Source organism: Amphiura filiformis, chromosome 15 (assembly GCF_039555335.1).
Source record: "Amphiura filiformis chromosome 15, Afil_fr2py, whole genome shotgun sequence".
NCBI lineage: Eukaryota > Metazoa > Echinodermata > Ophiuroidea > Amphilepidida > Amphiuridae > Amphiura > Amphiura filiformis.
In genome coordinates, this window is record NC_092642.1 from 41670515 (window position 1) to 41684515 (window position 14001).

A 14001-nucleotide genomic window follows, 5' to 3' on the forward strand; every position below is an offset into this window, starting at 1 on the left:
TTTTTTTTTAATTCCCCCCTTTTTTTTAATTTCCTTTTTTTTTTAATTTCCCTTTTTTTTTTTTTTATTTCCCCTTTTTTTTTTTTAATTTCACCTTTTTTTTTTTGAATTTCACCTTTTTTTTTTTGAATTTCACCTTTTTTTTTTAAATTTCCAAAAGCAAAAAAAAAATTTGGCAGAGGCGTGGTTCGAACTCACGGCGCAGGGCTTTGGATACTCTGTGGGCCTAGCGCCTTAGACCAGTCGTCCACTCGTCATATTGTTATGCCGTTGAAAATTATTTTAATATATGGTCGCAACTTCAACATAGGCCTACCACGTGACAAGCACAGGCAGAAAATGCGGGAGAAAATGTACTAATGTTCAAATTGTATTAAATATTTTATAATTATTTAACTTTTATTCCATGCAAACAAAAGTAGCGGGCCCGTATACGTTAAACTTGGTATATTTCGCACAGTGTCCTCTGGGGATAATTGCCTATCGATTGGATTGATCATGGCTATAAACGTATTGGTGATGTCATAAGCTTAACTTTGGTGGACAATAGAATAACCATTGATTGACAAGGTTACCCCTGCGTCCCCTAGCCGCTTGTCTATATTTTGGAATTTTATTTGTTAAAAACATTAATGTGTATTAATAGCGCTCAATTGTTGAGAAATCCGACAATAATAAAAATGATAAATGGGCAATTATTATACATGCATTATCGATTTGAACTCGCTAGGCCGTATGGCCGCACCGGCTGCACGTGCTATAATACTCCTATATACCGGGCCGGGATACCGGGTATATACATGTGGTTCACATTATAGAACCTGCCATTTTTCGTGCATACACGGTCTGGATTTTCGCAATTTATAGGATAATTACACGTAGGTCCCCCAAAGTTTCTTCCAGTTATTGAAGTGCTTATATAATGACATGATGTTGCATTCAATAATATAAGCCTACGTATACAGGGTGTAACAATAAAATTTATACAATTGCATTTTGCTTCTCCGGAAAAAACTAAATGAGTTATGGCACAAATGTTATATGTAATACAAGCAGTAATATCTTGGCTAAAAGAAGACGTTTAGTTGGTTTCTTTACTAGCTTGGATTCAAAAGTTATGTCAGATTAATTAAATCGTCCAGAAAACGTGTTGGGCCACTTTTTTGCCATGTTTGCGCATATCAAGTTTGAACCGCGTAGATATGCATATCGTGCATTAAACATCAAAGAACTGACACAAAATAATTATAAGTGGTGTTTCTTCATATAATTAACATGAACTTAATAATGATAGGCCTATTTCTTTAAAATCTATAAATGAAGTCATGACATTTCTTTCAAATAATCTTATAAATAAAGTAATTTCTCATATCCCTGAGATATCATCGGTAAAACTGAGAACAGTTTTTGCATCCATAAGTACAAAACAATACAATTTTGAAATTAAGTTCATCTGGGCTTCTAGCTGTTCTGGGGCGACCACTATTGCCAGCATTCTGTTAACAAATTCCAGATACTTCTCATAGTTATATGTAGTTGTATGCCTTGATGGAAGACGTGAGTTTGGCAAATGAGCTAAAAACGATCGTATGGTTTCTGCTTGGCTCCGTGTGCTACCGAATGTCACAAACATAAAAATACGCTCTTCCAACGAGAATTGGGGTTGAAGTTGTTGAGCTGCAGCTACGATTTCTAGCAAATGAGGTTGTTATGTCAGTGCTTAGTTGTGACTTCCAAAAACTCAAGGAGATGTTCTATTATGTAATCATTTCTACCACTTCGAATACCCCATTGTTTAAAACTACCTATCATAAGAGCACCGTCCAACTGGTCCGTGGTTCAACTCTATTCAGTCACTTTTGTAACACTTAGACAAAAGTGGCCCAAGCGGTTTTAAGACTAGGTTACATAATTGGCCATATCTTCACTTGTATACCATATATTTTACTAAAGCTTATCTGGTGGCTAAAGAAATTATCCTGATAGACATATAAATATCAAACCAAAAAATACGCGGCATACCTGTGTCATTCTATTTTCAAAATTGTACAAATTTTATTGTTACACCCTGTACTTTACTTTACCTTTACTGTCACTATTTAATAATTAGGCTAGGCCTATATAAACTTTTTCAGAACCATTTTATACTAGTAGGCCTATTTTGATAAATATCAGTATAATTTCGAGTTCAACTGAATGCTTTCATCATGATTAATAACATGTTTTATTTATCAAAAATCGACTATGGCATAGTCTAGGACCTACGTAAAATTTACATAAAATTTTTACCATCAATAGAGTGTTAATTTTGACTAAATTCAGAAAATATTTTGGCGTATATAATTATAAAATTGAAATAAAATTCTCTGCCTTGATTTATTTGTTTGTTTATGTATTTATTTAACAATTACCGGTAATTGATTATTTGCTTATTTATGTGTTTATTTATCAATCAATGAATTCTTTAATTTATTAATTTATTGATCAATTAATGATTTATTTTATTTATATTTATTTCTTTATTTAATCGTTTTCATTTAATAAATTAATTGATAACAACCGTAGGCCTATTCATTCCAATAAGCGCCCATGCCCCAATATAAAGCGCCCACCCAGGAAGCTTAGGGATTAAGTTTAAAATGTAGCTCCTGGATGACCTTTGACCTCGGATGACCTCGATTTTAAGTTTTACGTGTTCCCCTCATATCAAGGATTCCACCCACCAAGTTTGAGCCCGATCGGACAAAGTTTGAAATTTGACCCCTCCATAATGACATTTGACCTCGCTTGACCTCAATTTTATTTCGGGAATATATTCCCCTCGTATCAAGGATTCCACCCACCAAATTTGAGCCCGATCGGACAAAGTTTGAAATTTGACCCCTCCGTAATGACCTTTGACCTTGGTTGACCTCGATTTTATTTCGCGCATTATATTCCCCTTGTATCAAGGATGCCACCCACCAAATTTGGGCCCGATCGGACAAAGTTTAATTTTTTGATGAATATGCATTTTTTTTGCGACATAATTTCCCTTTTTTTAATTTCCACTTTTTTTTTTAATTTCCCCTTTTTTTTTTAATTTCCCCGATATTTTTTTTGATGTGCGTATAATGTTGCAGCTAGTGGATTCATGTTAGTATACCGCGGGGAGCATTAGCCTTAGTCAAGGCTTCGTCCGTACTTTATATTTGAACACAGCTGTCCAACATGGATAGCGCTCGCATAGCTTTCTATTTTTTTTTATATCTTGGCCTATAGTGAAGACAAAAATTAAATCCAAACCTAGTAAAACAATCCGAATCCAATAGAGTGATCACGAGGCTTATATTAAAGAAGGCCTAATTTGAATTAGATTAGAATAATAATTGTTAATAATATATTAAATATTTAGACCCTTCCACTGTATAAGTCTTTATTCGGCCTATATAGCTAAAGCCACGATTTCTCCGTGTTCATGGTGTTACAAAATCTAAAATCCGTCTTGCAAATTGGACGATTCCGTGATTTTCCGTGTCCACTGTAAAGCACTAGGCCTATGGCCAGAATCTTGGATCGTAGGCCTAAAATTAATGCTAAAATTGATTGTTTAATGGTTGATTACTGCTAAATAATCACTTTTCTTTGTTTTATTTTACAAATCAACACAAAAGTTAGACATTTTATACAGTTTTTCACTATTTGGTGGCATTTTCAAATTTCCCTGAGCAAACCCGACCCCGACATAAGATGAGTTTTTAACATCTTTTTAAACATAGTTACATTTTTAGCAGTTCTAAAATATATAGGCAATTCATTCCATGACGTGGAGCTGCAATTTCAAATGACTCATGTGCTCTTATTTTGTTTCTTGAAGAAGTTGCATGTTTCCAGATCGAAGAGTAGGCCTACGAGTGGGAACATAATTTGAAAGAAGTTCAGATAAATATGACGGAGCAATAGGCTTATCATTATTACATTTATATACAATCAACATAAGTTAAACAACAATTCATTGGAACACAGGAAGCCAATGCAGTTCCTTACCAGTGTCTTATTAGTTAGTACGAATATGCCGTCCCTTTACATGGCAATTTTAAAACATTTGGCATGTGCAAAGGAGGGGGGGCGAAGATTTTTTTTGGCAGGCCGAGAAGGGAAGCAAGCAATTTTTTGGCACGCCTTGGGAAAATTACACCCCCCCCCTCACGGGCCGGGATAAAACCACTGCGATTTATATACTAGTATTCTTATGGTTTTCCCGTGACTTGAAATAAGTCTACGGCCCTAGCACACAGGCTCCGGCACAGGCTATACACCAACCCTGCAATCCGAGAAGCGTTTACTGTATTTGGCCCTCTATTGACGGCAACACAGATGTACCAGAGCGGGAGCTTTAATTCGTAATTCAATACTCATGATTGTGTATTGAATATCACTGTTGTGTACAATTCCCGGGTACAATTCTGTATAGCACACAATAAATAATGGATGGAACCCCCGACCTCGGGACACCGCAGTTTTACATCGGGGACACCGCAGTAATGGCGAAGTCGGATAGGTGTATATCAGTGGTGTAAATAATACACACACATGGTCTGACCACTGACTTCTACACAGTGGGTCTGTCCATACTATATCCATGGTCTGTCACACGTAAAGACTACAGTGCGAGCAAATTCTTGGACAACTATTGAGTATGTGTCTCGGCCAAGATTCTGCTTTGTGAGAAAATAAAAGGGGAATTAAAAAAAAGAGGAAAAAAAAAAAAAAAAAGAGAAATTAAAAAAAGGGGAAATAAAAAAAGGAAATTAAAAAAAAGGGAAATTAAAAAAAGGGAAATTAAAAAAAAGGGGAAATTAAAAAAAAGAGGAAATTAAAAAAAGGAAATTAAAAAAAAGTGGAAATTAAAAAAGGGAAATTAAAAAAAGGGAAATTAAAAAAGGAAATTAAAAAAGGGAAATTAAAAAAAGAGGAAATTAAAAAAAAAAAGAGGAAATTAAAAAAAGGGAAATTAAAAAAAGAAGGGAAATTAAAAAAAAGGGGAATTAAAAGGAAATTGGCGGAGATGGTACACTGTACCCCCCCCGAGGGGATTTTCCGGGCCCAACTTGAAATAGCCTCATATAATTTATCATTGCCGCATGCAAAAAGGCCCGAAAAAAACAACAACTGAGGTTTAAAATAAAAGAACCTTTCAGAGAACATAGTCTCTGCGGAACTGGGGTTCACAAACACTCGTAGGGGGGCCTGATGCAAAAAGAAGGGAAGTTTTGGCCCTCCTATCATTGAAGGGGGCCCTGAAAAAACTGACAAATTTTCTTGGGAAAATTGAGTTTATAGGCCATATGAATGATGCTTCGGTCGGGTATAAAGGGGGTTGACCCATCCGCCCGCGCATGTCAAAAGGGAGGCCCTGAAGTTTTGAGATCTGACTAAAAGGGGCCCCGAAAAATTTCGCGATGAAATTTTTTGCATCAGCATCCCCTGCGAGTTCGTTTGGAACGAGTTTGTTTTTAGAAGTTACCTTTGGGAACCGATACAACGACGAGATCCAAACCACGTGGTGGCGATATAAAGTAAGTTTCTTTAATATTCGTAGCATACGCAATTTGTCACCAAGTATAATTGTGCGTTGAAAACGCCACTATTTTGTTTACACATAGGCTGCAAGTGGGACTGAGCAAAAGGGAAATTATCCATGCATGTTGTTATGTTTTTCACCCGGAAATTATTTTGGGCGATGGAAGATCAGTGAGCTGAAATGCAGAAATGAACAGAACTTCGTCCTACGATATAAGGGCCCCACTTAGGGAGAACCGACAGCAAAATCTAGCAGTATTAAGTAAAAGAGTCTTCAATGCTGCTAAAGATGGTAAATGTCCCAAGTTAATAATTGTTAAATCGGATTTAAATCGTAAACACTAACGTAAAATCGTAAGCTTACTCAACCATGCAACATGCTCAACAACCCATGACAATTTATTTACGCATGAACATGCTCAACCCATGGCATGCATGAACCGCCTCTCAAGTCATGCTCAGTCAAGTGTTGCAAGAATAGTGTAGTATTAAAGTGTACCTCCGGCATGTCCGGGGTAGTGAGTTCGAGAGGGGGGAGATTTTGGCAGGCCAAAGTTGATGGCTCAAAATGATCTGCCCCCTCCTTTTGCATGTTTGTGGCCTGCCAAAAATCTATGCCCCCCTATAATTCACCACCTGGGGGTACACATAATTATTGCACCACCCGCACCCCTAATATAAAAAAATAATTAACAATTATTAACATTTATTTCATCTGGACTTTCTCAAAATTTGCTGAGCACATGCATGCTGCTGATGAGGGAGGCGAATAGCCTTATATTATTTGTTTTTAATGTGTTACAAATGTCAAATTTACTATTTCTGAATTAAATTGCAATTGCAAAGGGTTTGTCAACACATGCACATTATAAAAAACGAGACCCATGCCCCCCCCCTCCGGCCCCCCGTGAGAGTATTTGAAAATCTTTTATTTAGGATTTCACAGCTAGGATCTTTAATTGGTCCAAATTATATTAGTATCATCTGCAAAAAGCATTTTTTGGCAGGTCAAAAAGGAGGGAGGGGGGTGGTAGGCAGACCCTTTTATAGTTGTTGTATTTTTACTTTTGGTGCTTTTTGTGCAATTAGGATTTCACTACTTATTTGCCTCTCTTTTTTCCCAGCAGGGGCCCAAATATGCAATTTTTCCAAGGGGAACATTCGATATTCTAAAGCTTGGTCCAAATCCAAGAGAAGAACCAACTCTAGTAATTTATGTGGTTTCAAATTATATCAGGCGTTGCCTTTTTGATAGAAATGGTGTTTGTTGATGTGCACAGTTTCCCATTAGATCATAACATGCTGTTGTACATCCAAGGTCAAAGGTCTTTTAATCCATATTTGGCGTTGTTCTGGGACTGATGATGTATATAGTTGATGTTTTCATTTGGGGGATGCCAGGATCGGTGTTGACAAAATCTTGTCCAAAAAAGAATGTGTGCATTCATGCAGCATGGTTCATTGCGGAAATTAAACTATGCCTAAAATGCCTGAGCTGGCATATAGGGTGATAAGGTTGATAAAAATGACCTGCATTGAGAGTCGGTCAAGTGACGCTGGAGGACAAACATGTTTAACAAACTATTATCATCCTCTGTGAATCTTTGGCGCGTCATTCAACCCATGCCACACCGTCGACGTCCTATACGATAAATATAAATTTAATACTCCGTTGGTGAGCGACGGGCGAGTGGTAGTGAGCGACAGGCGAGTGGTATTTCACTGAACGCAAGAAAAGGAGTTCTATCTGATTGGCTAGCAATCGATCGCTTAGGTCGCTCAGTAGTCAACTACAAACTCATGCATTCAATTCGATTGAAATCGATTATTCTATTATTGACGACGAAGATAAAGAGCGTGATAGTGTGTCAATAATGTACATTGTATTGCACCTGGTTTTACCAGCATTCCTTTATAAAATAATTTTCTCAAAGAGTTAAATATTATCAAAATTTTTACAGCGGATTTCAAATGTTTTACATCAAAATTGCAGTTAAACATATCCACAGCAAAATACCGGTCCTCACTAATTAGTACATTTAATTTCCAGTTAGTACATTTAAACGAAACCTGTGATTTACGTGACAACAAATAAAATTTTCTTACAATAGAAATATCATATGGGATACTGATATGGTAGGCCGCAACCGCCACAACGTGGAGCTGCTACGCGTAGCTGACTTTTTGTTCCGTGGAGCCAAATTGACCAATCATGTTAGAGTTTTTCATTACTCGGAGGTAAAACTGACCAATGAAGTACGACTTACTCATTACGTGAAGCAAAATTAGTCATTAAGAATTTGCCAGACGAGCTTCACGTAGTTGCAAGAGATCCTCGGAGACGATAGTTATGATTCAAAAAGTAATTTATGAAAAGTACGAACCGACTTATTATTAAGATGGACATGCACTCACAAGAAACTCATACAGTATTGTACACAACTATATAGCTAGGCAGAGTGGTGGTAAACCATGCACACAATTCTGCGATCTGCAGTGTATCGCCGGGAGCTGATTTGTACATCTTGCGCGGCGTGGCTTGTGGAATTCGACCTTCAGCAAACCAGTTCGGATTTACTTTATACTAGTAGTAGGCCATACATACTGTAGTTACGGTACTGCCCGTTTTCCTATACACAATACTCAGTGCGCTCACCATTGACGCGTGACCTAGTGTATGTTAGAAGTATTATGCCATTGCCTATATATGACGTCACTGTGTAAAAAATAACCAGTCAATATTTAAAGTATTCTCTGAAATTCTAGAAAATATAGTTTTGTAACATTTCCTAAATTTTTAGCTAATTTAGGTGTTTGGAAATATTGGTACTTTTGTGTTTTAGGAAGGATATGTAAACGACAGATAACACCAAAAAATATGAACAAATTATTTCTAAACCGTGTTAAGTCTGCAAACCATTATGCTTCTCATTTTCAAGAACGCTGGTTAACAATAAGCAGACTATTGTCTCATTTCGTAAACAAAAGCCCAGACAGTATTGTTACCTTATGCGTTAAGCTTTATAATCATTCACCCAACTGAAACTATAATACCAGCTCATTGTTCATTGCACAGGTAAAACCCCGGGGGGGGTACTCAGTACAAATGACCATACGGGGACGTGCCGCAAACATGGGTAGCATTTTCGGCCTTCTGGTATATCAATGACCCCTTTTTCAAAGCCTATTTTGGTATATGAATGGGTCCTTTTTTCAAATTTTTTTCGGAAAACAGCCCAATTTTTCCTTAATCTAGCCAAAATTTTCAAAATTTTCCCAAAATTTTGGGAAAATTTGTAAAAACTAAGACAATTTTGGTTAAATTCGGCCGAAAATTTTGACTTTTGGTATATAAATGGGTCCAAATTTCTTGAAAAATTGGTATATTTATGGGTCCTCTTCCAAAATCTCAGCGGCACGTCCCTACCAAAACCAAACTTGAGTACCCCCCCCGGGGGTAAAACAGACACAAGTGCAGTGTGTATATAACCAGAGAAGATCTGATGTAACATAGTTGAGCTGTTTTCATTGAGTGTTATCTTGGTTTAATAGCTTTTAATGGGGTTTAAGTCCTTCAAAGGTCGTGGTGAATTCTACTGTAGACATGACTGCATCATGATTATTTTAAAGTCAACAACATTCAACAATATGATCACCGTGATAGTATGACAGTATCAGTACCGTGGGTGTCAGTGATCCTGGCCTGACACAGTAGACAAACAAACAAACACGCCACACACATGGCACATGCATGCAAGGTAACATTGACTATACACTAATCAAACAATGGTATTGATCCTGTACAACTGTTGGTGGTTTATTTACATTCGATTAATTTAAAATCCACATAGTAAACATTAATTTTGGCAAGAGTTTTCTTTCTCTGGAACGATGATGCATCAACTGGCTGCGAGGAATGAGAAGATCTAGCGTGATTGGTCACTTTAGCTCCGCGAAGCGAGAAGTAAGCTACGAGTAGCAGCTCCACGTTGTGGCGGTTACGGCCAGCCATATACTGATCATGCGCGAAAATCGTAAAACATAGAATAGAAACAGTGTGGCGGCTCTCAAAATCTCAAATTGTATGCATAGCCTGAGTCATACGGCCTATCTCGAACAAAATCACCATGCGTAGTTGTTGAAAAACGTGAGGATTTATCGTACTACCACGGCAATTTTTAACACGAAGATATAGGGATGATGACGGTGTGCATGCTTTGTAGGAATACTAGCACTCTGTGGGTGATATTTCATTTTCACACGCTCCGATATCGTTGTAGTGCCTCCAGGGCTAGTGACCCGTGGCATACATGAAACCTGATACAGGTTTGTAAAAATATTCAGACATTTTGACAAACTCCTTGTAAGTGCAGCTACATGAATCTAGTTCCTTTGGTACAATTACCAAATACTAGGGTACAACTTGAGTTCAGTCCTTGTTTACGGAGTTTGTTAGGGTTTAGGGTTGGGTAGCTCGAGATACTCTAGCTAAAATACAGGTTTACATTTACTATCTTACATTATCTTGCTGTATTTCAGCTAGAGCTCCAAACGACAAGCTTCCGGGTTTTTTTGGAGAACAATACTGTTACGTAAGATGAAGAAGAAACCCGCCTCGGAGCCCGCTCTACTCATTATTTCATTGTACTTATTGCAATTTGCCTCCACACATTACGTAATCAACACAAAGCTTTTGTGAGGATTAGTGAGTGGATAAGAAATTGACAGTGGAGGATATGAAGGACATGCCGATTGTTAGTTGTTAATCATGAATTGCCGCAACGTATTAATATTTTACTGCATGGCATTCCGCAAACACCAAGACAAATTATGCCGTATTTTTCCAAAGATCATCTCATATGAAGTAAGCTGAATGCGATCTGTACTTTTGTAACATTCCGATCGCTTTTGATCACCTATTATCGGCGAATTTGCTTGAAAACACGCGAAGTTCATGTTGTGTAAACATAATTAGCATAGACACAAATGAAATTACGATGCAATACAATGCAATTTGAATGCGCAGCAGATCTATAGAAATAACGTTGCCCGGTTTTATGCAGAATTAGACCCTGTCTGGGGTTGGGGTAGGGCAGTCTTGTAAGACTAGTAGAGTTGCACGGTGCACCCATTCGGTAATCGCTAAGTTCCTTGTATTAAATTTGGACCAATTTCCTTCAATATTGCTGGATATAGGATTAGTTTTGAGTAAAGGTTTAGTCACAATTTATAGAATTAATTACTGCACAATTCTGGCAGCGCACATACGTGTTCTCATTGCACTACATGTGTTCTCATTGCACTGTGGAAGATTCCATAGTTGGCAGTGGTGATACAAACCCACCCGTTTTATTTCAAACCCACCCTTTTTATTTTATACCCTTTATACCAAAACTCTGAAACCCACCCTTTCTAAGCTTGGTTACTGATCATAGATATAAGTGGTTATGGTGGTCCAGGAGGTGCAGATTTGCATCCAAAGAGATTTACATAAGGTTTAGATTACCAAACAGAATGGGATTCCAATATTTTTTTGTGTTTCATTTTAGTGTCATTCCATTGGAAATTACAGTAAGCTTTGAGATTGCAATTGCGCTTTATATTTGGACACGCATTTTAACCAGAAAGTTTTCAAACCCACCCTTTTTAAAGCATTTTGTGGACCCTTCAAACCCACCCTTTCTAAAGCGTGGGTTACCAACAGTGGGAAGACACTTTTCATATTATAAGCAGCATGAATTTAACAAAGTTTCCTTATCTTATTTTGTTCCAGGCAAACCAATCACACTGGGTGCGCTCCTCCATGATAAATCTTTTCCTGACATCGCTCATGTTCTCTCTGACATTCATGAAAGTGAGGAACAGAAGTGCACACCATTGGTTATAGCATCAAGAAATGGTCACCACACGGTGGTGAAATTACTACTCGGACAATATGGGGTGAATATCGAGCAAACTGGAACGGTTAAGTTCAATGGTTATACCATCGAGGGCGCATCGGCTTTGTGGGCTGCAGCTGGAGCAGGTCACTTTGAGGTGGTTAAGATTCTACTAGAACACGAGGCCGACGTAAATCATGCAACAGTAACAAATTCTACCCCGCTAAGATCGGCTTGTTTCGATGGCAAACTTGCTATTGTGAGGTTTCTCGTAGAGCACGATGCTGATATTCACGTTCCAAACAAATACGGAAATACGTGTCTCATGATCGCGTGCTACAAAGGGCACATGAGCGTCATACGGTATTTGTTGGAGCAGGGTGCCGATGTCAATGCGAAGGCAAACTGCGGAGCGACTGCCTTGCATTTTGCAGCCGAATGCGGTCATCTGGAAATTGTCAAAGAGTTGATCATCTATAAAGCGGAAAATGTTGCAAACGAACAGAACTTAACCCCCTTGATGGTTGCCTGTGAGAATAGTCAAGCAGAAGTTGCAGAGTATCTGATGTCCCTCGAGAATGTCTCCAAAGAAGATAGGATTCAAGCTTTGGAGCTCCTAGGTGCGTCTTATGCTAATGATAAAGACAATTATAACCTAGCAAAACGTATCACTACTTGTATCTTGCAATGCTACATAGAATCATGGATCGGGTGATATAATAATGAAAGCCATTAAAGATCCAATCGCAGCATACGGCAACAGGACAGAAGTGCGTATACACTAATTGAACTCAAAGGCATTAAAGGTGACCAGTATGCATTGCAGATGGAAGCTCTTATGATACGAGAACGGATACTTGGACGTAATAATCCCGATTTACTACATGCAATAGTCTTCAGGGGCGCAGTGTGCGCTGATAGCATGCAATTTGTTAAATGTGTTGCCTTGTGGCTTCATGCGATGCATCTACGACAAACCATGAACAGAACAGTGCAGAAAGACTTGCTACGTTTCGCACAAGTGTTCTCTCAGATGCTCCACCTCAGAGAAGTTGTGAATTTCGCTGAAGTCTGCGAAGTTCTCAAAGTAGCTGTAGCCGAGGTGGAATCGTATCAAGCGAAGTTGAAAATGTGTAGTGAAGCTGAAAGGCCTGAGGCTCAAAATGTATACCAGAATGATATCCTGACCATTTTGTATCTCCTGTCCGTTCTTACGATAAGAAGTTAGAGAAATCTGCTTCAAGATTTCACGTACAAGAAATGGGTTTATCGCTTTCTCATGTTAGATCCACGAACACCAAGTGGTGCTACGCCACTCCACCTTGTTGTGAACCATCAAACACCTATAGACGACTTTCACACAAATACGGTGTGCAAGTTTCCCAGTATAGATCTAGTACGATTGTTTCTGGAATGCGGATCCGATCCCGATGCGATCGACAAGGAGAACCAAACAGCGCTTCATGTGATTGTGAAGTACAACAAACCAATCAGCGATTTCATGACGCTACATTCGATCATCGTGCTTCTATCCGAGGAAGGATGTCATATAGACCGGTGAACAAACGCGGCGAGACAGCCATCGAAGCATCAACAACTGGTGTAGCAGAGATTATACTTAAAGCACAGGTACATCCGAACTTGAAATGCATAGCCGCCAAAGTTGTTAGGAAACATGGACTAGAATACAAAGGAACTGTGCCTGTGTGTCTTGAAGAATTTATAGAGATGCATTGATGGTAAATTTTATATCTGAAATAATCGGTTTTAAAAAGATGCCCCATTTCTTGCACCTTACTGTTACCGTTGGATTATCAAGAACCTATAATACCATCGGGAGTTGAAGGTGTTGCTAGTGCGTCAGGAGTTGAAGGTGTTGCTAGTGCGTATTTAGTTGTTTGCAGTTTCAAATTGTACATGTTATCGTGCAGAGCAAATACCATGTACAGCTGGGTATGAGGGCGGTTTGTCGATAGACCTGCATCGCAACCATGTAAAAGCTCTGACATCACCTTCAACTCTCAATTTATGATAGACAAACTTGTCAAGTTATATTGTAGCCTCTTGAGCCCCAGGGAAAGAGGGAGTCCTTAAATTTGGATGTGCAACAGAGAATTTGAAAGTGGACCCATCAATACGCTGACGAAGTTACGTAATTAATCGGATGAATTACCATAGCAATAGGTGAAACAATTTTGAACATATCGCGCTGCACTGCAAGCAGGTTACACTCATCACGTGTGTATGTCTGCAATCATAGATTGAATACAATACTGGTCTTTTCAAAGATACTAATCTGACAGGTGCAACTGTGCAAGGGATCAGCATGATATGGTTCAAGAGCTACCGTGTGAACGTATCAGTGCAGCGCGGTGTATTCAAAACTTGTTTTCACCTTTTGCTATGGTAGGTAATCCGATTATTACATAACTTTACCAGTGTATATACTAGTACATTGTGTACCACCAATTCTTCAAGAAATTTGGACCTATCGATACATGTATACCAGAAGTCACAATTTTCGGACAAATTTAACACAAATTGACTGAGTTCTCATTAA

The 14001-nt window shown here is 38.3% G+C and overlaps 1 protein-coding gene across 1 annotated transcript; it reads left to right on the forward strand.

The window, feature by feature from the left end:
• Positions 1–5668: 5668 nt before the first annotated feature.
• On the forward strand, positions 5669–13540 carry LOC140171649 (protein fem-1 homolog B-like). Its single transcript, XM_072194940.1, is given in 6 exon segments — positions 5669–5854; positions 11336–12097; positions 12100–12149; positions 12152–12217; positions 12220–12994; positions 12997–13540. Coding segments are annotated over 6 exon segments (1938 nt in total). The 5' UTR covers positions 5669–5751; the 3' UTR covers positions 13179–13540.
• The last annotated feature ends 461 nt before the right edge of the window (positions 13541–14001 follow it).